The 18,458-nt window shown below is 37.2% G+C and overlaps 3 protein-coding genes across 3 annotated transcripts; 2 read left to right on the top strand and 1 right to left on the bottom strand.

The window, feature by feature from the left end:
- Positions 1 to 3,677: 3,677 nt before the first annotated feature.
- LOC145916846 (uncharacterized) lies at positions 3,678 to 4,608 on the bottom strand. The gene is made up of 4 exons (XM_083002907.1): positions 4,526 to 4,608; positions 4,238 to 4,484; positions 3,972 to 4,174; positions 3,678 to 3,903 (listed from the first exon to the last, which is right to left on the bottom strand). The coding sequence occupies exons 1-4, from the start codon at positions 4,606 to 4,608 to the stop codon at positions 3,678 to 3,680; spliced, it is 759 nt and encodes a 252-aa protein (XP_082859033.1).
- Positions 4,609 to 6,162: 1,554 nt separating this feature from the next.
- On the top strand, positions 6,163 to 15,035 carry LOC145916862 (kelch-like protein 23). The gene is made up of 13 exons (XM_083002908.1): positions 6,163 to 6,190; positions 6,236 to 6,354; positions 6,673 to 6,843; positions 10,195 to 10,348; positions 10,555 to 10,772; positions 11,020 to 11,163; positions 11,230 to 11,335; positions 11,810 to 11,901; positions 12,531 to 12,711; positions 13,178 to 13,318; positions 13,745 to 13,903; positions 14,115 to 14,262; positions 14,579 to 15,035. The coding sequence occupies exons 1-13, from the start codon at positions 6,163 to 6,165 to the stop codon at positions 14,691 to 14,693; spliced, it is 1,776 nt and encodes a 591-aa protein (XP_082859034.1). The 3' UTR covers positions 14,694 to 15,035.
- A 474-nt stretch (positions 15,036 to 15,509) lies between these two features.
- LOC145916878 (transient receptor potential cation channel subfamily M member-like 2) lies at positions 15,510 to 18,456 on the top strand. The gene is made up of 8 exons (XM_083002909.1): positions 15,510 to 15,531; positions 16,228 to 16,385; positions 16,689 to 16,789; positions 16,871 to 16,998; positions 17,350 to 17,437; positions 17,592 to 17,772; positions 17,929 to 18,050; positions 18,354 to 18,456. Exons 1-8 carry the CDS (start codon positions 15,510 to 15,512, stop codon positions 18,454 to 18,456), a joined length of 903 nt encoding a protein of 300 aa, XP_082859035.1.
- The last annotated feature ends 2 nt before the right edge of the window (positions 18,457 to 18,458 follow it).

Below are 18,458 nucleotides of genomic sequence, written 5' to 3' on the forward strand. Positions count from 1 at the left end.
TGCAAGGTAGTTGCTTAAAGCACCACCTAGGGGTCTTTTAGGCCCCCGATTAGTCATTATTTTAGCTAAATTGGCTGCAAAAAAATGTAAGATGGTTTTGCGAAAAAATGAATCACAAAAACCTCATCCAATTTGCAATTTAATGTTGGCCCTAACCCTTTTCTACGCAATGGCAAAAAAAATTGTCACAGGAAAGTTGCTTTGGTTGCCCCCTGGGACTGTTTTTGCTATCCTATAGGACAAAAGATCCTCCTGGAGGCTCCTCAGATCCTTGCTGTGTTTTGGCGGATGCAGCTGCAATCAATTTTTTTTCTCTATGAATAGTACCAGTAGATCTTCATGGGTCACTGACCACAGGAATTGTTGTTGGCAAAAAAGCAAATCACTCAGTATGGGTATTAATGGTGATAGCCTTCAAAACTAGATTTTTGGGATTTAATACTGATATGCGGCCTTAAGGGAAATTAGCCATTTTGTAAACTGCGCAATGTGTGTCAAATTTAAGCTTAAATTTGTAAGTTTATGTATTTCGAGGAACATGGAATGGTTTTCAAGCATCTCCAGTCACTTATTGCCACCTAGTGACAAAAAAACATTTTTCCAGTGCTTTATGTGCATGAATATGTGTGGCCAGTTCTTCAATCACAGGCATTTAAATGGCCCAAAAAATTGGTTTAAGAGCATGAATTCTATGCATGAACGGTCCACAACACATTCCGGGTTGATTTTACCACAGAGCTTTGATGATTTTTCTTCATTTATCATGGCATTTTTGCATAAGCTGTCTTTTTCCCAATATCAATTTGGCTTAATAATAACGCTTGCAATTGCTCAAATCAAATGTTACTACACTTTACGTTGTCATAATTAATTAACTAAATTACTTATTTAACTCTGAGCTATATTTATTACCCCAGAGAGAAGTGGTCCATCACCATATGAATGGTGCTTCATCCGAACAGATTCACTGCTCACGCCATTGAAACCGAAGCAATTTTCAACATATTCTGGGTATGTGCTACTATTTTACCAATAAAGTAGCTCCTAGTTTGGTTTATCAATTGATTTTAAGCAAATAAATGCATTGCATGGTCTTGTATGCAAGTTAATAACACAATTCTCATGTAATTTTCATGGTGTTGAAATGTTCATAATTTCCTGCCACAATGCATGCCCCCTAATTGGCCTTTGGATGTTGATTAATTAACACCTGTGTCATGTAATTAAGTATTGGACATGCAGATAATTGTTGCATGACTGCCTCGTGATATTTGGTTCCATTCTATGTGACCGGTTTGGGGCTTGAAGCATCATCCTCTGCCTAACAGTAGTCTTGGCGGTAACTCTGTTGACAAGGCCATTTTCTGTTGTCTAGTGATATTAGTAAAACAGCTACAACTCTGGATCCGATGATCAAACAGGTGTGAAACTTCACAATGTAATAGTTGAATGGCTCATGTATTGGACTTCACAGAACAATTGCGATTCTGGGCGGGTGCGCCACTATTTAAGACCGCATATCAGTAATTATATTAAAATAGTTTTGCCCGCGGGGAATGCCCGTCTTGTACTCCTGCGTCATAGATAGTCTCAGTTCCGTCACAAGGCAACCGGTGATGCGTTGGGGTCAATTTTCTGGTTGAATGAGCAAGAAGTCACGTGGTGTAGCCAGGGCGATTTTCAGCGTGTTTGGTGCAGTTTTAGTGCATTTTTTGCTCTTCTCAGTCAGTCAGACGTTTGGTGCAGGGTGCTGTGAAAAGTTTAGTTGAAAAACCACCAAAATGTTCAAGGGGATGTAGCTCAAAATTGAATCACAGAAGTATACCTTAATTTGTGATTTTATGTTAGGCCCGCCTCTTGGCTACGCAGTAAGGTGAAAATTAGTTGCAAGATAGTTGCTTAAAGCACCACCTAGGGGTCTTTTAGGCCCCCGATTAGTCATTATTTTAGCTAAATTGGCTGCAAAAAAATGTAAGATGGTTTTGCGAAAAAATGAATCACAAAAACCTCATCCAATTTGCAATTTAATGTTGGCCCTAACCCTTTTCTACGCAATGGCAAAAAAAATTGTCACAGGAAAGTTGCTTTGGTTGCCCCCTGGGACTGTTTTTGCTATCCTATAGGACAAAAGATCCTCCTGGAGGCTCCTCAGATCCTTGCTGTGTTTTGGCGGATGCAGCTGCAATCAATTTTTTTTCTCTATGAATAGTACCAGTAGATCTTCATGGGTCACTGACCACAGGAATTGTTGTTGGCAAAAAAGCAAATCACTCAGTATGGGTATTAATGGTGATAGCCTTCAAAACTAGATTTTTGGGATTTAATACTGATATGCGGCCTGTAGGCGAAGAAAAACGTGAGGAGTTAACGGCAAACCTGGATGTGGTGAGAGCTTTTTCTGTGGTCATCAGCCCTTGATCGTGTGGATAATAAATATTTTTCGCACAACTATAAAAAAATCGTAAATATTAATTTCTTTTGCGCGACTTTGTAACGTCATAGAAGGCGCTTCAGTCGTGCGAGTGCTGGCAGCAAGCCTTATGCATAGGAATGGAAATCATTGTAAACCAGATTTAGTATAGTTTTGCATTAAACAGGGGACAACAAGTGAGCAAGTGCAACAAACGGATTTTGATGTTAATTTGAGCTGCAGATAGATGGCCGCTATTTCGACCTATGACGTCTTATGTAGTTGCATAATAATAAAACAGTTACTGGGACAAGGTGTTCTTGTGGTTAAAGCTTTTGTGGTTGCTAACGTGATGTATGAACTTTTAAAAACACGACAGAAACAATAAACCGTCAATTAAGCAAAAGATAGAAGTAATTCCTTGCTTAGCAGTTGCGTTACCTACGAATTCGTGTCATAAATGATTAGATTAATTCGCCACAATCAACCACTATAACGCCCGTTAGATACTCCCAGGTTCGTGGAGCGGAACGTCACACGAGGGAAAGGTTAAAACGCGCCTCCTGAACTTCCTCCGAAAATATTCGCAGTTTTTTATTCGGACAAAGAAGACGGTTTCTATACAAAATGCATCACATCAACAAATGTACTTTAAATTTACAATCAATACAGGCTCACTAACTGTTTTCGGAACCGGCATGCAAACGAATAAATTGCTAGTTCAGTGTTACGCCTAAACAAAGATGCAATGTATAGTCACAAATACCCGCTACGACGTTACACACAATGCTTATCAATTGTTGTGACAACAAACCACAAACACCGCTTTATTAAATGGCACGAACACTCTAAGAATAAACAAAGCAGTGTAAGTAAATTGTCTGACTCATTTACTTTCCACGTACAACGAATGGCATCTTAAGCCATTGCGTTCAAATAGCAATCAAGGTTAACCATAATACAGTTTATCCAATACGCATAATTAAGCTCTTTGCGACATAGAACCGTGCTCCACGGAAGTCAGACACAAAAAAGGACTTAACCACGTTTTCAGTTCAACAAAACTACCCGTTAACTGTTACGTCACAAACTACAATAGACTGCAACAATTATAGCAGTGAAAGGAAAAAAGGCACATAAATAGAAATCAGGCAATTGCTGGCAAATAAGATGTAACATACCCCCCCACAATGTACGAATCCAAGGAGTACATGTCAACACAACAAACAAACATCGGACAGTAATTGCGAAAACAGTTCACCCGCAACTAATCACGCATCGCGACGTCGCGGCACAATAAGCACAATTTTGCGATTGGGCGTCTTAACGCACCAGTGTGAGTCTTGACGATCACCTGACGCACAACTCCTTTCCGATCAGGAAGTTCCTCAATCACTCGACCCAGGAGCCACTTGCTCCGGGGCTGGTTGTCATCCGCCACAAGAACCACGTCATTGACCATAAAATTCGAATGTCCACTTGCCCACTTCGATCTGGGCATGAGCGTAGGCAGGTACTCGCGAGACCATCGCCTCCAAAACTGATCGGCCAGGTATTGTACCTCACGCCACCGGTTTCGATGGTAACAGTCCTTCCCCGTGAACAGACCTGGGGGCATATTTGGCGCTGCACGTTGCAGCAGTAAATGATTGGGAGTAAAGGGCTCCTCATCTTCGGATCGAACGTCACTGGGACCAAGGGACGGGAGTTTAGGATTGCCTCGACGTCTACCATCAGAGTGCACAACCGCTCATCAGGCAACGTCTGTTCCGAGAGCAGGGCGTTGAGAATTTTGCGCACAGCAGAGCGTATCATGCGCTACCATACCCCACCCATGTGGCTGGCAGTGGGGGGATTAAAACTCCATGCAATTTCGCGTTGTTGCAGATATTGGTGAATCTGCTGTTGGTTCCATTTCTTCAGTTCTTCACGCAGGATACGTTCGGCTCCGACGAAATTCGTGCCGTTGTCACTGAAGATCTGGTTTGGACGTCCACGACGACCGATGAACCGTCGAAGGGCCCCAATAAAGGAGTCAGTCGACAATGAATGTGCTATCTCGATATGTGCGGCCCTGGCGGAGAAACAAGTAAAGATACAACCGTACCTCGTTACCTCACTTCGCCCTTGCTCCACAAGAAAGGGTCCGAATACTGAATGCATTCTGGCTCTGCTGCCAATTCATCTTTCTGAAACATCGTTTGAGTCGTGTTTTGCTCAGTTTATATCATGAAGACTGGAGTGATTTAAAGCGCAATGTGTAGTTTTGCCTGAATAAAAAATCAAACGCACCGTTCGTATTTTCGCTGTAGGGACACAATTCTATTATAATGCCGTTATTCGTGAACTAAATTCCCTATGTTTGTTTCGTACAATTCCAGTTTTGTGCATATATTCTCATGGCAATGTTCAATTCCAAGTGCCCTTGTTAAAAGTTTGGTGAAACAAATTTAACATAGGATTCAGTGTCGATATTCGGATACGGTTTGATTCCAAATAAATAATAACCTCGTGTTTTGGCTGATTACCTGAGGTTTGAACTAAGTTGGCTACAGTTACTATTAACATCTTTTCCTATACTGCTATAATTTAGAGCAGTGGTTCTTAAACTTTCTTGGTCGCGGCCCCAAGACATTTTCTGTTAAATCTTGCGTTCCCAACTCCACGAAAAAATCCTGTTCAAAAACATTTTCTTGTTCGTTTTTAATATCACTCCTCAATGAGAGGGATGGGGGATGTTTATTACGTGGTTAAGTGGAAGACAATTCACACCGCAGGTCTGCTGTACAGTCGGGTTTGTTCCGTGCTTTTGTCTTCCCACTCACAAGTGCAAACAACCATACATTAATCTAAAACTACTATTGTCAACATAATGAACATTATCGCGTCACAGTTGTTTAAATTTACGACAATCCCTTGCTAGTGGCGCTGTTTCGACAAACCACTGCAGCGAAACTTTGTGATTAAATGTCATTTTCGTGTTAAATTGTGAAATTCGATTACTTCGCGTACGTACGCATCTGTTATTTTCTGGGTTAATCACTTCGTTCTCTACGACAGATGGGTTAATCTCTGACATATGTGCTAATCGGTTTTAGTTTTAATTTCTCATCGACGTTTTATAATAATCCGTCCATATTCGCAATTTTCTCATTTCGATAATATTATAAATACCGCCACACGGCCTTAAGCTAAAGAGAGAAAACGAGAAAACGGATTGAGCGAGACAAAAGCAATTAAAGTATAACTCTCGTCGTTGCATTTAACGTTGTTTGTTTTGAAACAAGGTATGTTTGTTTAGCGTTTTATGTTTTGATTAAACAGTCGCAAAGATAGTTTTTTGGCAGATGTTTTTATAGTCTTAGGAGTCAGATACACGGCGTGTTCATTTCTCTGCAAACGGACCCTGCAAGACCAAATCTTCGCTCTAATTAATCGTAAGATTTCTGAAAACTGAAATACTAAATTTGGATAGATTGCTGCTTGGTCGCTAAACGGGTATTCGAAAAATATAAGGTCCCCCTTGTCAACCTTCCACGGCCCTCTAGCGGCCGCGCTCCCAGTTTAAGAACTCCTGATTTAGACAATATTACGGCGTGCAATGCAAATTGCTGGGCCGACGTTTGAAAGACGCCTTTTTGGACATCGCCAGGTTCATCAACATTTATAGAAACGGACCGGTTGGGTTCAGTGCTTCAGTAAGTTGTTTATTGACAAACCAATACAAAATACACAAGCCTGGATCCAATAATATGAATTTTGTGATCATGTCAACCGCAAGTTTGTGAGAATATCATCCTCATCTTCCCATCATCTTCGTTTCAGGGAAGAAGGTGAGTGAGGAACAGGAGACGGAACTTTACACGTTCGAACAACATGTCCTCCAGAAGATGATGAAGAAGAAGAAAGAAGAAGACAAAGACGAACATCTCATGACAATGATCGTTGAGCAGTAAGTTGGTTAGGATTCGAATCCACACAACAATGACTTTAAACCGATTCTTCTGGATCAGATGTTTGCGTTGAACGAACTTGATTTAATTCACAACAAATCGAAAAGCTTGATAGGATTTGCTTCAAAAATGATGAATTTCTGCCGCAAAGCCTTAGTCCCACCTTCAAACTCGCTAAACAAGTCCTTGCATCGGCATATTTTATTTCAAAGGGCCGTGGTTCCAAATCCTATATCAAAGAAGATGTTGTGTATGCTTCGATCCCACTAAAAGTTTGATTCGCCCTGTAACTAAATGTATTTATTTCAGGCAACAGGAATTGCAACTACAAGTGAAGCAATTATTAAACCTGGAAAAAAGCAGAAAAAGTTCAAAACTTCAAAAGGTCACAAGTTGCCCTATTACCACGTGAGCCATGACCTTGAAGCACAAACGAGGTCAAGCAATCGTGTTCAGTGCAAGCATCACATAAATGAGGCAGTTTGTGTATTTGTAATTGCCTAAATGTCTGTTTTGCCTGCGCTTGTATTTCTTTGCCATTTTTCCATTTTCTGTGTTATGTAAAAATGTTTTTTTCATTCGATTGATTTCCATCATTGCTGTTGCAGATTTTTCTTTATTGTTTCTGCACTGATTTCATTAAGTTTCGTACCGGCTACATCAGTGCCTTATTACAATTTCTGTTTTTAACTTTGCGATTTTGAAATTGAATGATTTCATAGTTCTATATTCTGCTTTCCTTTGAAACACTTTTAAAGTGTGAACTATTTATTTAACCAGATAATAAAAATCCTGCGTGTATTTATTATCCTGACTGGAATCTAATGATTGATTTATTAACTCTTACAATGGATTAATTACAACACACATACTTCTAGTAGTTGGAATTTTTATTTCATCGTCTCCAACCATTGCACGTTTACAACGTTTCAATTATTGCACGTGGGTGATGGTAACAACCAATGACCACTGGGTCGACACAAACTCCACGCTAGACCATTCGGAAATACTTCCTGTACATGGACAATAGTACGACACAAAATCATAAGGTAGATAGTAGGATTTTTTCGGATAGTAATCAGCTCCAGTGATCGTTGAAGGAAATCGACATCCTGTAGAAAACTTGAGATGGTTAAATGCTACTAGAAGTGTGATTACAATGCTTTTGCTTAACCTGAAACCTAAGAATACTTCTTAAAACCGATAATATGTTTGCAGGACAATTGTACTACTTCATGCGTGTGCAGTACAACTTACAGCGCAAGTATTCGTTTCTCATCTGATATAATATGTTGTAACATTACAAGACAAGCATTCTCAACACGTTTGTTTCAGCTGTCCACGTGGTCAGGTAATGAATACGGTGAACACCCAGCTAAGAAACCGTTTTCAGAAACAGAAAACTTATAGCCACCATTATTGTGACAATAAAAATGGTCGAGTTATTTTTCCATTGGTTTAGTTAAGGTAAGGTTTGCTTACCTTCCACACCGATAAGTAGAACAGCAACCAGCAGACACGATAATAAACGTTTCATTTCTTCTCTTTACAAGTGGTGATTGAATATTGAAGTTTTATTAAAATACCAATCGTTAGATTATGAATTGAAATAGACCAATTACATTTTAGCAAAAAATCAATACTTTTAAACATTCATCTTCCACACTAGCTGCAAAACCAACGGGACTTCAACTTATTGAAACTGAGGTTTTTGCTGAGCTTGACATTTTAAATCCTACGTAGTTTAAAGCAAACCATTCGCAAACAGACGAAACCTTCCTGTTTTCCTTGGAAGTTATCATAACGACAGCGTTGGCATTTCCTGCAACTTGTAGTAATTTAAGTGACACGCAAGAATCCAAAACAATGGCAATGTCATATGTCATAACCTTTGTGGTTTTATCGGTGCCCATGCCATTTCGTTTCCTTGTTTTTTGTTCGTCGCGTAGTTGCTTTTCTCGCAAAAATAAACATGATTTGATTTGTCATATGAGTACAGGGTGCCATGAACATGGCATATGTCATGGACAGACTCGCGCATGGAGCATCACAACCCATGCAAGCATAGGGTCCTATGAACGCCATTTGATTGCTTTGGAACTGAGGAATTTCTATGAAAAGGCTTGGTTCTATCCACGTTCTTACAAAATAGGTGCTTGCATCGACACATTTTCAATGTCCTGGTGCTTATATTATAAAAGATGTTGTTTGCAAATATGTTCCGTTATGTTCTTCATGGAGATTTCACAATGTAAATTGTGGTAATGACATGGACGTTTTCGGAAATAATTCCACCTGAAACTAAATATATAGATGTGGTTGTGGCAGAGCAACTTGTCCATAAATCCAACTTGAATTCTTCAGGCGATGTCGCCGGATTTTTGGATTGTGTTGCAAACTTATAGTCTTTCTTAAACCCTAATACAAACGTTCCCAACTTGACTCTATTTTGTCTTTTAATATTTGTGCTGTTCTGTGTTGCGTAAGTTGTGCTGTTGTTGCTGTGACGTCATTACAGCAAAGTTCGGAAGTTGACGGCAAAATTTGAGGGTTGATCACATTGTAGTGGAACAAACTCCACATACGTATACATATTTATCTGTAAAAGCCATAAACAGACCAAGGCCAAAATTTCTTAAAAACCGATCACACAATGAAACAGTTCTCGTACAATGCTTAAATACTTAAAAACATCAGTTTGTCTGAAAATTTGTGTGTCACTCAATGTTTGATGGTCAAAATAAATTTTGAATTAATTTAACTTAAAAAAATCAATTATTACTCTCTGATCACTCAAGCGTGGTATTGGGTGGTTTCCCTCCGGTGTGACATTAGTTTCGTTCTCGGAAATGCTGCAAAAAATAAAAAGAAGTTGCAACCAAACATTTAGGGTTGTACACTAGACCCGGTATTTCATTCACTGTCAGTTTATCTTCATCATGAAGCGAACACAAGAGGAAATAAACTTGCATCACCAGAAAGTGATGAATTTTTTAAACAAGTAAGTTTAATTTATGGAGATTTACTGAAGTTAAACTATTGATGTTTTAGTGACAGAAAAGAAACAAAACGATTTTGCAACAGAACGCTTTGTTCCCAAGGAGAAAACTATTCAATCCATGATGCTGTTGTTTGTTCTATGTCAGATTATTTTAATGCTTTACTTGGTGTTGAGGCAAGTGTTTGTTATGTAGAAATATTATGAAACCTGAATGTTTGTCATTTAGTTGTCCCCTGTCTGTAAATGCTTTGTTGCAATCAAGCAAAAATTTAATTTAGACAACAACAACAACCCTTTACATTTTAAAATTAATTTAGTTTGTTGACAAAACTCATAGGTCTTGTGGTATAATATCTCAACAATTGAGCAACAAACCATAATATTTTATACCTGTCTTTTATGAACATACGTACCTAGAGTTGTTCCCTTTAGTTTGCACCAGGCATCCATAACACATGGCTCAATACCGACAACCAGCTCATGTTTTGACACAATTGTCTCAGTTGCAACAGCGTAGTCTAGTGTTTGCATATCTGATAAGCATATGTTTAAGTTGTTGCAATATTAAGGTTCAAATTTTTAAGATGTTAAGGTGAGTTTTGTTATTACTCGACAATTACATTGGCTTAACTTTTGTAACTATGCTAGAATGCAACTTACTAGATTGATTTATTTTTTGCTATGGCCCTTGTGATGTTTTTATTTGAACAGGACTGATGTATGTTATTATATGTAAATTGCATACCATATTCCAAATGGTAAGGTTTTGTCAGTTCTTTAGTCCGGATTGTGTGTGTTTGTTGTGATTGGTTAACTTTGTTTTCTTATAGATGCGCGAGAAATACTCAGATTTTATCAAGGTTGACAATATTCCACCAAAAAGACTGGAAAGTGTATTGGATTTTATTTACACTGGTGATATTGAAGTAACAGAGAAAAATGTGTTAGAAGTGTTGGAAGATGCTGATTATACACAGATGGAAGGTATGCAAACGTTGCAAGTTTTAATCTTTACTGATGTTATTGTATTAAGAATGATTATTTTAATTATTACACTTTGTTGGAGGGATATTGATATATTTGTACTGTGTAAAATGTGGGACAAAAGAAATTATTTGTGATTAATGGAGAAGTGAGCACAGATATCACTTCTGAATTTTAGCCCAATTTTGTTTTATTCACACTTTCAGAGTTGAAGACATTTTGTTGTCGAATCATCCTTGAAATGATTTCAACCGACAACTGTTTGAAGCTAAGAGCTTATGCTACTCGATACAATCTTGCTGATGTGGAAAAGAAAACAAACCAAATGATTGTTGATAACATTGCAACAGTTGTACAACATGATGATTTCATGCAACTTGATGTTGGTGATATGTCTGCAATCATCAAACAGAAAAACAAAGGGGTAATTGTGATTAATTTGTTTTTCTAATATATTTTATGATTAAAATTATTAAGACCAATTTTTTTCAAAATTTTTTTATTTCTATGTTTAAAGAAGCTTAAATAGTGATTTAAACTCTGTGATGTTTCACCTTTTATTTCATGTTCTTGTTGTAAATTTAGTATTTGATGTAGTCACCGGTGACATTGATCACTTTGTCGTTTGTTTAAACTGTTACTTGTTATTACATATTATTTGTTGAATGTAGATGGAAGAAGCTGTCTTTACTGGAATGGTTCGATGGGTCAATTTCAATCCTTCCCATCGAGAGGATTTGTTTGTGAATCTTTTCTCACACCTTGATCTTTCATCTATTTTCACTCAGTTTCTTACAACTACAGTTAGAAATGAAGTAAAAAAAAGTTTATTATTTTTAGCCTTCTGTTAGTGACTTTTGATATTACTGTGTTTTTTTCAGCCTCTTATGAGGAATAATGTTGAATGCAGCAATGCAGTTTTGGATGCTTTGTCAATGAAATTTGAAAAACCAGGAACAAGTGGAAAAGCAAGTTCAGTTAAGAAAGGTGCAAGATTTGTTTATATAATGTCACATTCAAAGCAATTTGTTACATCTGCCATATTTACACCACCCACATATCCTATAACTTTAACCTCCACTTAAATTTCCCACTTCACATTTACTCATGGCAAATAACATTGGAAATATGTGATCAGAATTCAGGGTCAGTCAACTACCAACAAGTTAGTGATACTATTCTGTGGGATGTGATTAAACAAAGATCTAAAAATAAAACTACACTGATTAGTACAGAAAGATGTGCTTCATCATAACTTACAAAATGTGTTAGTTTCGTACTCGTAGTTGTACTTAAAAACTTAACACATTGTTGTTTAACACAAATACAAACTCCAATGAAATAGGTTGATTTACAAAGCAACAACTTCACCTGAAGAGGGGAAATATGTTTCCATTGTTATCACCATAATTATTTATTTTTCACAAGCAAAAACCATAGCAAGCAATGGTTATGTTGCAGATTTGTCAGGATTTATTTTTATTGGTGGAGATAATTCAACACGAGATTGTGTGAAATGGAATGTTACCACAAAACAACATGAACATTACCCAGTATGTACATTGTTTGCTGTCATATGATTGTGTTTATTTAAGGTACTTTCCCATAAATATACATGCTTTTTGTGTGTGCAAGTAAATGTAAATTTTAACTAAAATTAGCAAGACAGCAAAAGTCATGTAACCATAGGCGCCTAATCCAGGGGGGCAGGGCGGCGGCGACTGACACTGGTTGTTGCAACGTCAGTCTCGCAGTATAATATGCCAACAGGTACTTATTGGTCGTGTCGTAGACCGATCTCGTGTATTCATCGTTACACCGCCCTTTTGGCTAATACACAGTTTTTCGATACTTGATGACGCCATAATAGCAAATTATGATGTCATAATATAGCCGCCCCCCTTGGAAAAAATGAAAACTAGGCGCCTATGCCAGTAACCTTGAGAATTTAATGCAATATTTGGACACTGATAATTTTTTTTTAATTCAATTGCACAAGAAAATGTAGCAACATGAATCATGCCCTGGTTTAGTGTAACCTGTCAATGACTTAACAAATATTCTCCAGAGTAGATCATGTTTTCTGTTATATGTTTTGAGGTAGAGACTTTCTTTTATTTAGAGAAACATGTAAATCACTTTGTCTTAATGTATAGTTTCATTGTCATCAAATTTTGTTAAGAAAATGATCACAGACAGAGTGAACTCAACTTCAGCCAAATTAGGTGAAAAAGTTTATGTAATGGGTGGAGAAGGTCCAACACAAAGTTGTGAGATGTTGAATTTGGAGGAAAGTAAAAACTGGGTAAAAATTGCTGATTTATCGGAAGGTCGAAGTTATGCTGCATCTGCTGTTGTTGGAGGTTGGTGTGGTTATTTCTGAAATTGTTGATCACTAAACCAGGGGCGGTTCCTGGAATAAAGCATTGGGGAAGCCCCCCTCACAAATTGTCTTAGCAATAAAAGTTACGCGGTGGCAGACAAAGTGTTTTGTTAATATTTATTTTTGTTTATCCCTAGTGTGTCTTTGTGTGGTTTATGACTATCTTCTCATCCCTCAACCAACTCATTCTTGTTGCTCTCCATAACTTTTGTTAGTAATACCCCAGAGAAAATTTTTGAATTCTGCCATGACTGCATTTGCGAATTTTTTTGTACTTTTAACAGTATTACTGACACTTTACTGACAAGTTACCAATTCTTAAACAGAAAGTTGTTCAACTATGTTTTTGGAAACTTATAGTAAATATTTAGTAAATATTTAGATGTTGATCAACAATTATAACTTTTATAGACAACCTTGTTTTCACTAATTGCAAACAAATTTAGATAACTTGTATCTCACGGGTGGTCTTGGAAACCAAGGAGCATTCTCATCAACTTTGTGTTATTCTGTACAAGAAGACAGATGGAGAAGTGGTTTCAACATGTTACAATCAAGATATGGGCATGGAATGTGTTCAATTGCCAGTAAGAATGCATCTAAATTCATTTTTGTATAGGATTAATCTCATTACTGGACCCAGCTCCAAATAGTTGGCATGCATCTGCAACAACAACATAATTAACCGTAAACCATAAATTAAAGTAATCAGTACATCCACTCTATTTACCCCAACAATATTCACTTTTGGACGTAAAAATGTTGTAAAACGCCGACCTAAAACTTACCAGAAATACATGAAATATTCCATCTTTATTTTATAGTTCTTTATTGCATGAATATCAACCATAATATTGATTAATTTCAATTAAAACCTTGATTTAAAGGTGATCGCTTATTTGTACGTTAAGAAACGCAAAGCTTACCTCAATGATTGTTACGTAACATTACGACATAATCGTAATATGACGTCACAATAAATATTAACACAAGCGATTTAAAAATTTCTTCAGATGTTTTGTTTTCTGTGGGCGGAAGTGCTGGTGGACAACTCTTACAATCATGTGAATTCCACGATATTCGTGTTGGAACCTCCACAGGAATCGCTTCTCTCAATGAAGCAAGATGGGGTTTAGCATGTGAAGAAATTAAAGGGAATATCTATGCAATTGGTTAGTGATGAAAAGTTAAGTAATAAAATTACCAGTGAGTGGTTTTTATGTGAATTTTATAAAATACAAATTCATATTCGTCACCGGTAAATGTATCACGTGATAAATATAATGGAGTTTCCTGAAAAGGATCCTAAACATAAAAACTGGTAGATATAACTATAAAGTATTAACCTAAAAACAATAAAAAGTTTTACTTTAAATCTGACAGGAGGTTGGAATGGTCACTCCCTGCGAACAGTTGAAGAATACGAACCTAGAGTCAACAAATGGAAATATGTTTCTCCTCTCCTAAAACCTCGTTACCTTCACTCTGCTTGTGTTATTGATGGGAGGATTTATGTTGTGGGTGGATCGGGGTAAGAATTACTATTATGACGTCACTATAGTCCACTGTTTCCCGTTTTATGTGAAAATGTAAATGTTGAGAAACTGGGACAAGTGGGATATACGATGTTATACTTGATTAACAACTTGCATAAAATGTTTGTTAAATTTAAAACACTTTGTATTATACAAGGTTGTATGTGTGGTTTGGTTTAGTGATGTAGGGGTCTGCGGGTGTACGTTGGTTTGGTTTTGTTAACTTATAATTTTTACTTAAAATGTTGTAGAAAACTTGCCTTTGTTTGTTGTGTGTCTGATTCATGAAACTGTATCATGTTTGTTTCATAGGATGTTGGTTGGAGGACTCACATCAGTTGAAGTTTACGAACCAACCTCAGATGTCTGGACACATGCTTTTGATCTTGACAAACCAGTTTTGGATGCGACTGTTGTTGCTGTTTAATATGTTTCTATATTTGGGTGTAGTTATTATTTAACTGAGATTGATCACCGGAATAAATGTTTTTGTCCAAAATATCGTCTTTACCAATTGTTTCTCCTTTAACAGCATTTTCTGAGTGGTATATTTTTTAATAAACGTCATTATAGATTTGTGTATCAGTGTTTTTTTGTGATATGGAAATAGTAATTATCAACGAAATAATTCCAATATTCTATTTGTCGTTTTCCAATTCGATCCTTACTTGATTCCCTGCAACAATAAAATTATGACATTGTTCAAACACTGGATGATAGAATTGTTTTTTTCTCAATACTCATTTTATAATGTATTAAAATCCAAACACAGCGATCTTCAGACAGCTCAGATCGATTTATTTAGAGAAAAATATATTTCGCCTACTCATTTTATAATTTTATTTTCCAATTACTTCATCTTCATATTATAAGTGACGAATAATTTACTGTGAGTTAACGACGATTCGTGAATTTGTGTCATTTCTGCCCCTGCCTTGCCAAGTGTGTGTGTGTTTGTTTGTTTCTTACTGAATGCATTCTGGCTCTGCTGCCAATTCATCTTTCTGAAACATCGTTTGAGTCGTGTTTTGCTCAGTTTATATCAAGAACACTGGAGCGATTTTCACATGAAACGGAATTCTTCTAAAGCGTAATGTGTACTTTTGTCTTGATACAAAATCACACGCACCGTTTGTATTTTCTCTGCAGCGACACAATTCTATTCTAATGCCATTATTTGTGAAATTATTTTCCCAATGTTTGTTTCGTAAAGTTCAAGTTTCGTGCATATATTCTAATAGCAATGTTCAATTCCAAGTGCCCTTGTAAGAAGTTTGGTGAAACAAATAAAATGTAGGATTCGGTTCGATTCCAAATAAATAATAACCTCGTTTTCTGGCTGATTACCTGAGGTTTGAACTAAGTTGGCTGCATTTACTATTAACATTTACACCAACACTCAAACATAGCCAAGGTATCTTTTCCTATATTGCTATAATTTATACATTATTAAGTCGTGTTATTCAAATCGCTGGTCCGACATATGAAAAGACACCTGTTATAGAGTCGTGTCGGCGATGCCTTTAAACTTTTTATCGTACAGTGAGCATCTAGTTACCCTTCCTTGGGATTTGTCATTAGACTGCATCAGGTGCTTTACTAGAAACCGTAGACTTTTCCACAAACTTATTCTCATATCCCAACATGCTTCTATTGGATGGGAAGCGTTAAAGGCACATGTTTAGGTTTCGACCAGAAGGCTTTGCCTTTTAAGTTACTGATCTGAAAGTCCAACACAATGGAGAAAACCACTCCATTACAATTTACTTTATCGAAAAACGTTAACCGGTTTTGGGAATCTTTAATATGAACAATATTGCCCATATAGCTGATGTAAAATTTGCATGGTGGAAGTTTCGATCCTCAATAATTCTCAATCCACAATAAACGAATATAGGCGTGGTTGTGTAAAAATTAATACATTGTTGTGTTGCCATATAACCTCAGTATTGTCTCTCCAGGCCAGGGAATAGTGTGGTCCTCGGCGTTTGGCGACAACTTATGGTACGCGGGTAAAATATTCCTGTGTATTGCTTTGTTCGCAATGTACACAAGGTGTTTCCAAGTCTACCTCGTGTTCAAATACTTCGGGACCAAGGTGTACATGATGAGGAGAATGGTGAGTTGGAACGGATATTTTTAACTTATGTGAGCAGACATATGGCCACTGTTTCGACCTGTCAGGTCACATCAGTGCAGCCTGGTTTAAAGTTTGGACGACAAGATTGTCCAAAATCACATCAAGCTGCACTGATGAGACCTGACAAGTCGAAACAGTGGCCATCTGTCTGCAGCTCACATAATTCATGTCATTTTCCTGTTTATATATTTTTAACTTCGTTTATCAGACATAAGTTTTATGAAATGCACAAGACAGTTAAGGTGTGTTTGTTTGATCGTCAACCCAATATTTTGTCCGCAGTTGAAGGATTTGGTGATTTTCCTTTCCATTATGGGTTTGATATTTCTCAGTTATGGCGTCATTCTTCTTTCCGTCAACAATTATCCAAACCCGACAAAAACGTAAGCAGTCAGTTTGTACGCGTTAACCAACTGCGCGTTAACTGGAAGTTATTATTTCAAACAAGTCCATTTACTTTCTAGTTACACGAACACATTAAACATTACATCGGTTGACACTTTCCTCTTGAGTGTCTACAACAACATTATCAGGGTTCCTTACTGGCAACTTTATGGAAACGAGCTTGGAAATGCGACTGTTGCACAAAACAGTAAGTGTCTTAATCATTAACTGTATCTCAAACTCTTTTCTGCACTCCGTGAAGAGCTTGGTAATCTAAAAGCCCTCTTGCAATCGGCATTTATGACACAACAACGTAAGTTTTGTAAATTTTAAATCATCCTCAAAGTGCTTAGGAAATAACCTGACGATATCATAACTGAAGTGAGCACAAAATGTTGACCTGCTAATTTTTTATTGGAGTCTAATTCAAATTGCAAACGGTATCCAGGGGGCGCTAGTGCCCATTATGCCTCGATTTGTGGCATATCAAATTGCAAACGGTCAATGTGGGTTAATTTCCAAAATGGAGTTTGTTTTAAGTTTGCTGTTAATTCCCCAGGTTACGGCATAGTATCGGCTTTGTTGACTTGCTTCTACATGTTATTCTCGAACATTCTTATGCTCAATCTACTCATCGCCATGTTCAGGTTCGTACTCTTGTGTGGTTAAAAGTATTTGCGTCCACTACTAAAAAACATTTATCTTGGGTTATTTTGTCGAAATTATTTAAACTCTGTGAACAAGGTCAAGTGAAATGAATGATTTGCAAGTTGTGTAGACGTAAGTTTATGATTTTAAAAGTTACACATTCCAAACGATTGAAGACAGCGCCGGAATATTCTGGAGTTACCACAGATTCGATGTTGTTGAAGAGTTTTGTGACAGACCTTGGCTTCCCGCTCCTTTTGTTATTCTGGAAGACATCGCCAGGTTTATCAACATTTGTAGAAACGGACCGGTTGGGTTCAGTGGGTTCGGACCGGTTGGGTTCATTATTGGATCCTAGCTTGTGTATTTTATATTCGTTTATTTACAAACGAATATAAAATACACAAGCATGGATCCAATAATATGAATTTTGTGATCATGTCAACCTCAAGTTTGTGAGAATATCATCCTCATCTTCGTTTCAGGGAAGAATGTGAGTGAGGAACAGGAGACGGAACTTTACACGTTCGAACAACATGTCCTCCAGAAGATGATGAAGAAGAAGGAAGAAGAAGACAAAGACGAACATCTCATGACAATGATCGTTGAGCAGTAAGTTGGTTAGGATTCGAATCCACACAACAATGACTTTAAACCGATTCTTCTGGATCAAACGTTTGCGTTGAACGAACTTGATTTAATTCACAACAAATCGTAAAGCTTGATAGCATTTGCTTTAAAACTGATAATTTCTGCAGCAAAGCCTTAGTCCCATCTTTAATCTCGCTAAACAAGTCCATGCCTTGAGATATTTTATTTCAAGTGGCCGTGGTTCCTATCTCATAGAAGATGTTGTTTATACTTCGATCCCACTAAAAGCTTGATTCGCCCTGTACCTAAATGTATTTATTTCAGGCAACAGGAATTGCAACTACAAGTGAAGCAATTATTAAACCTTGAGAAAAGCAGAAAATGTTCCAAACTTCAAAAGGTCACAAGTTGCCCTATTACCACGTGAGC

Source organism: Ascidia mentula, chromosome 1 (genome assembly GCF_947561715.1).
Source record: "Ascidia mentula chromosome 1, kaAscMent1.1, whole genome shotgun sequence".
Taxonomy (NCBI): Eukaryota; Metazoa; Chordata; class Ascidiacea; order Phlebobranchia; family Ascidiidae; genus Ascidia; species Ascidia mentula.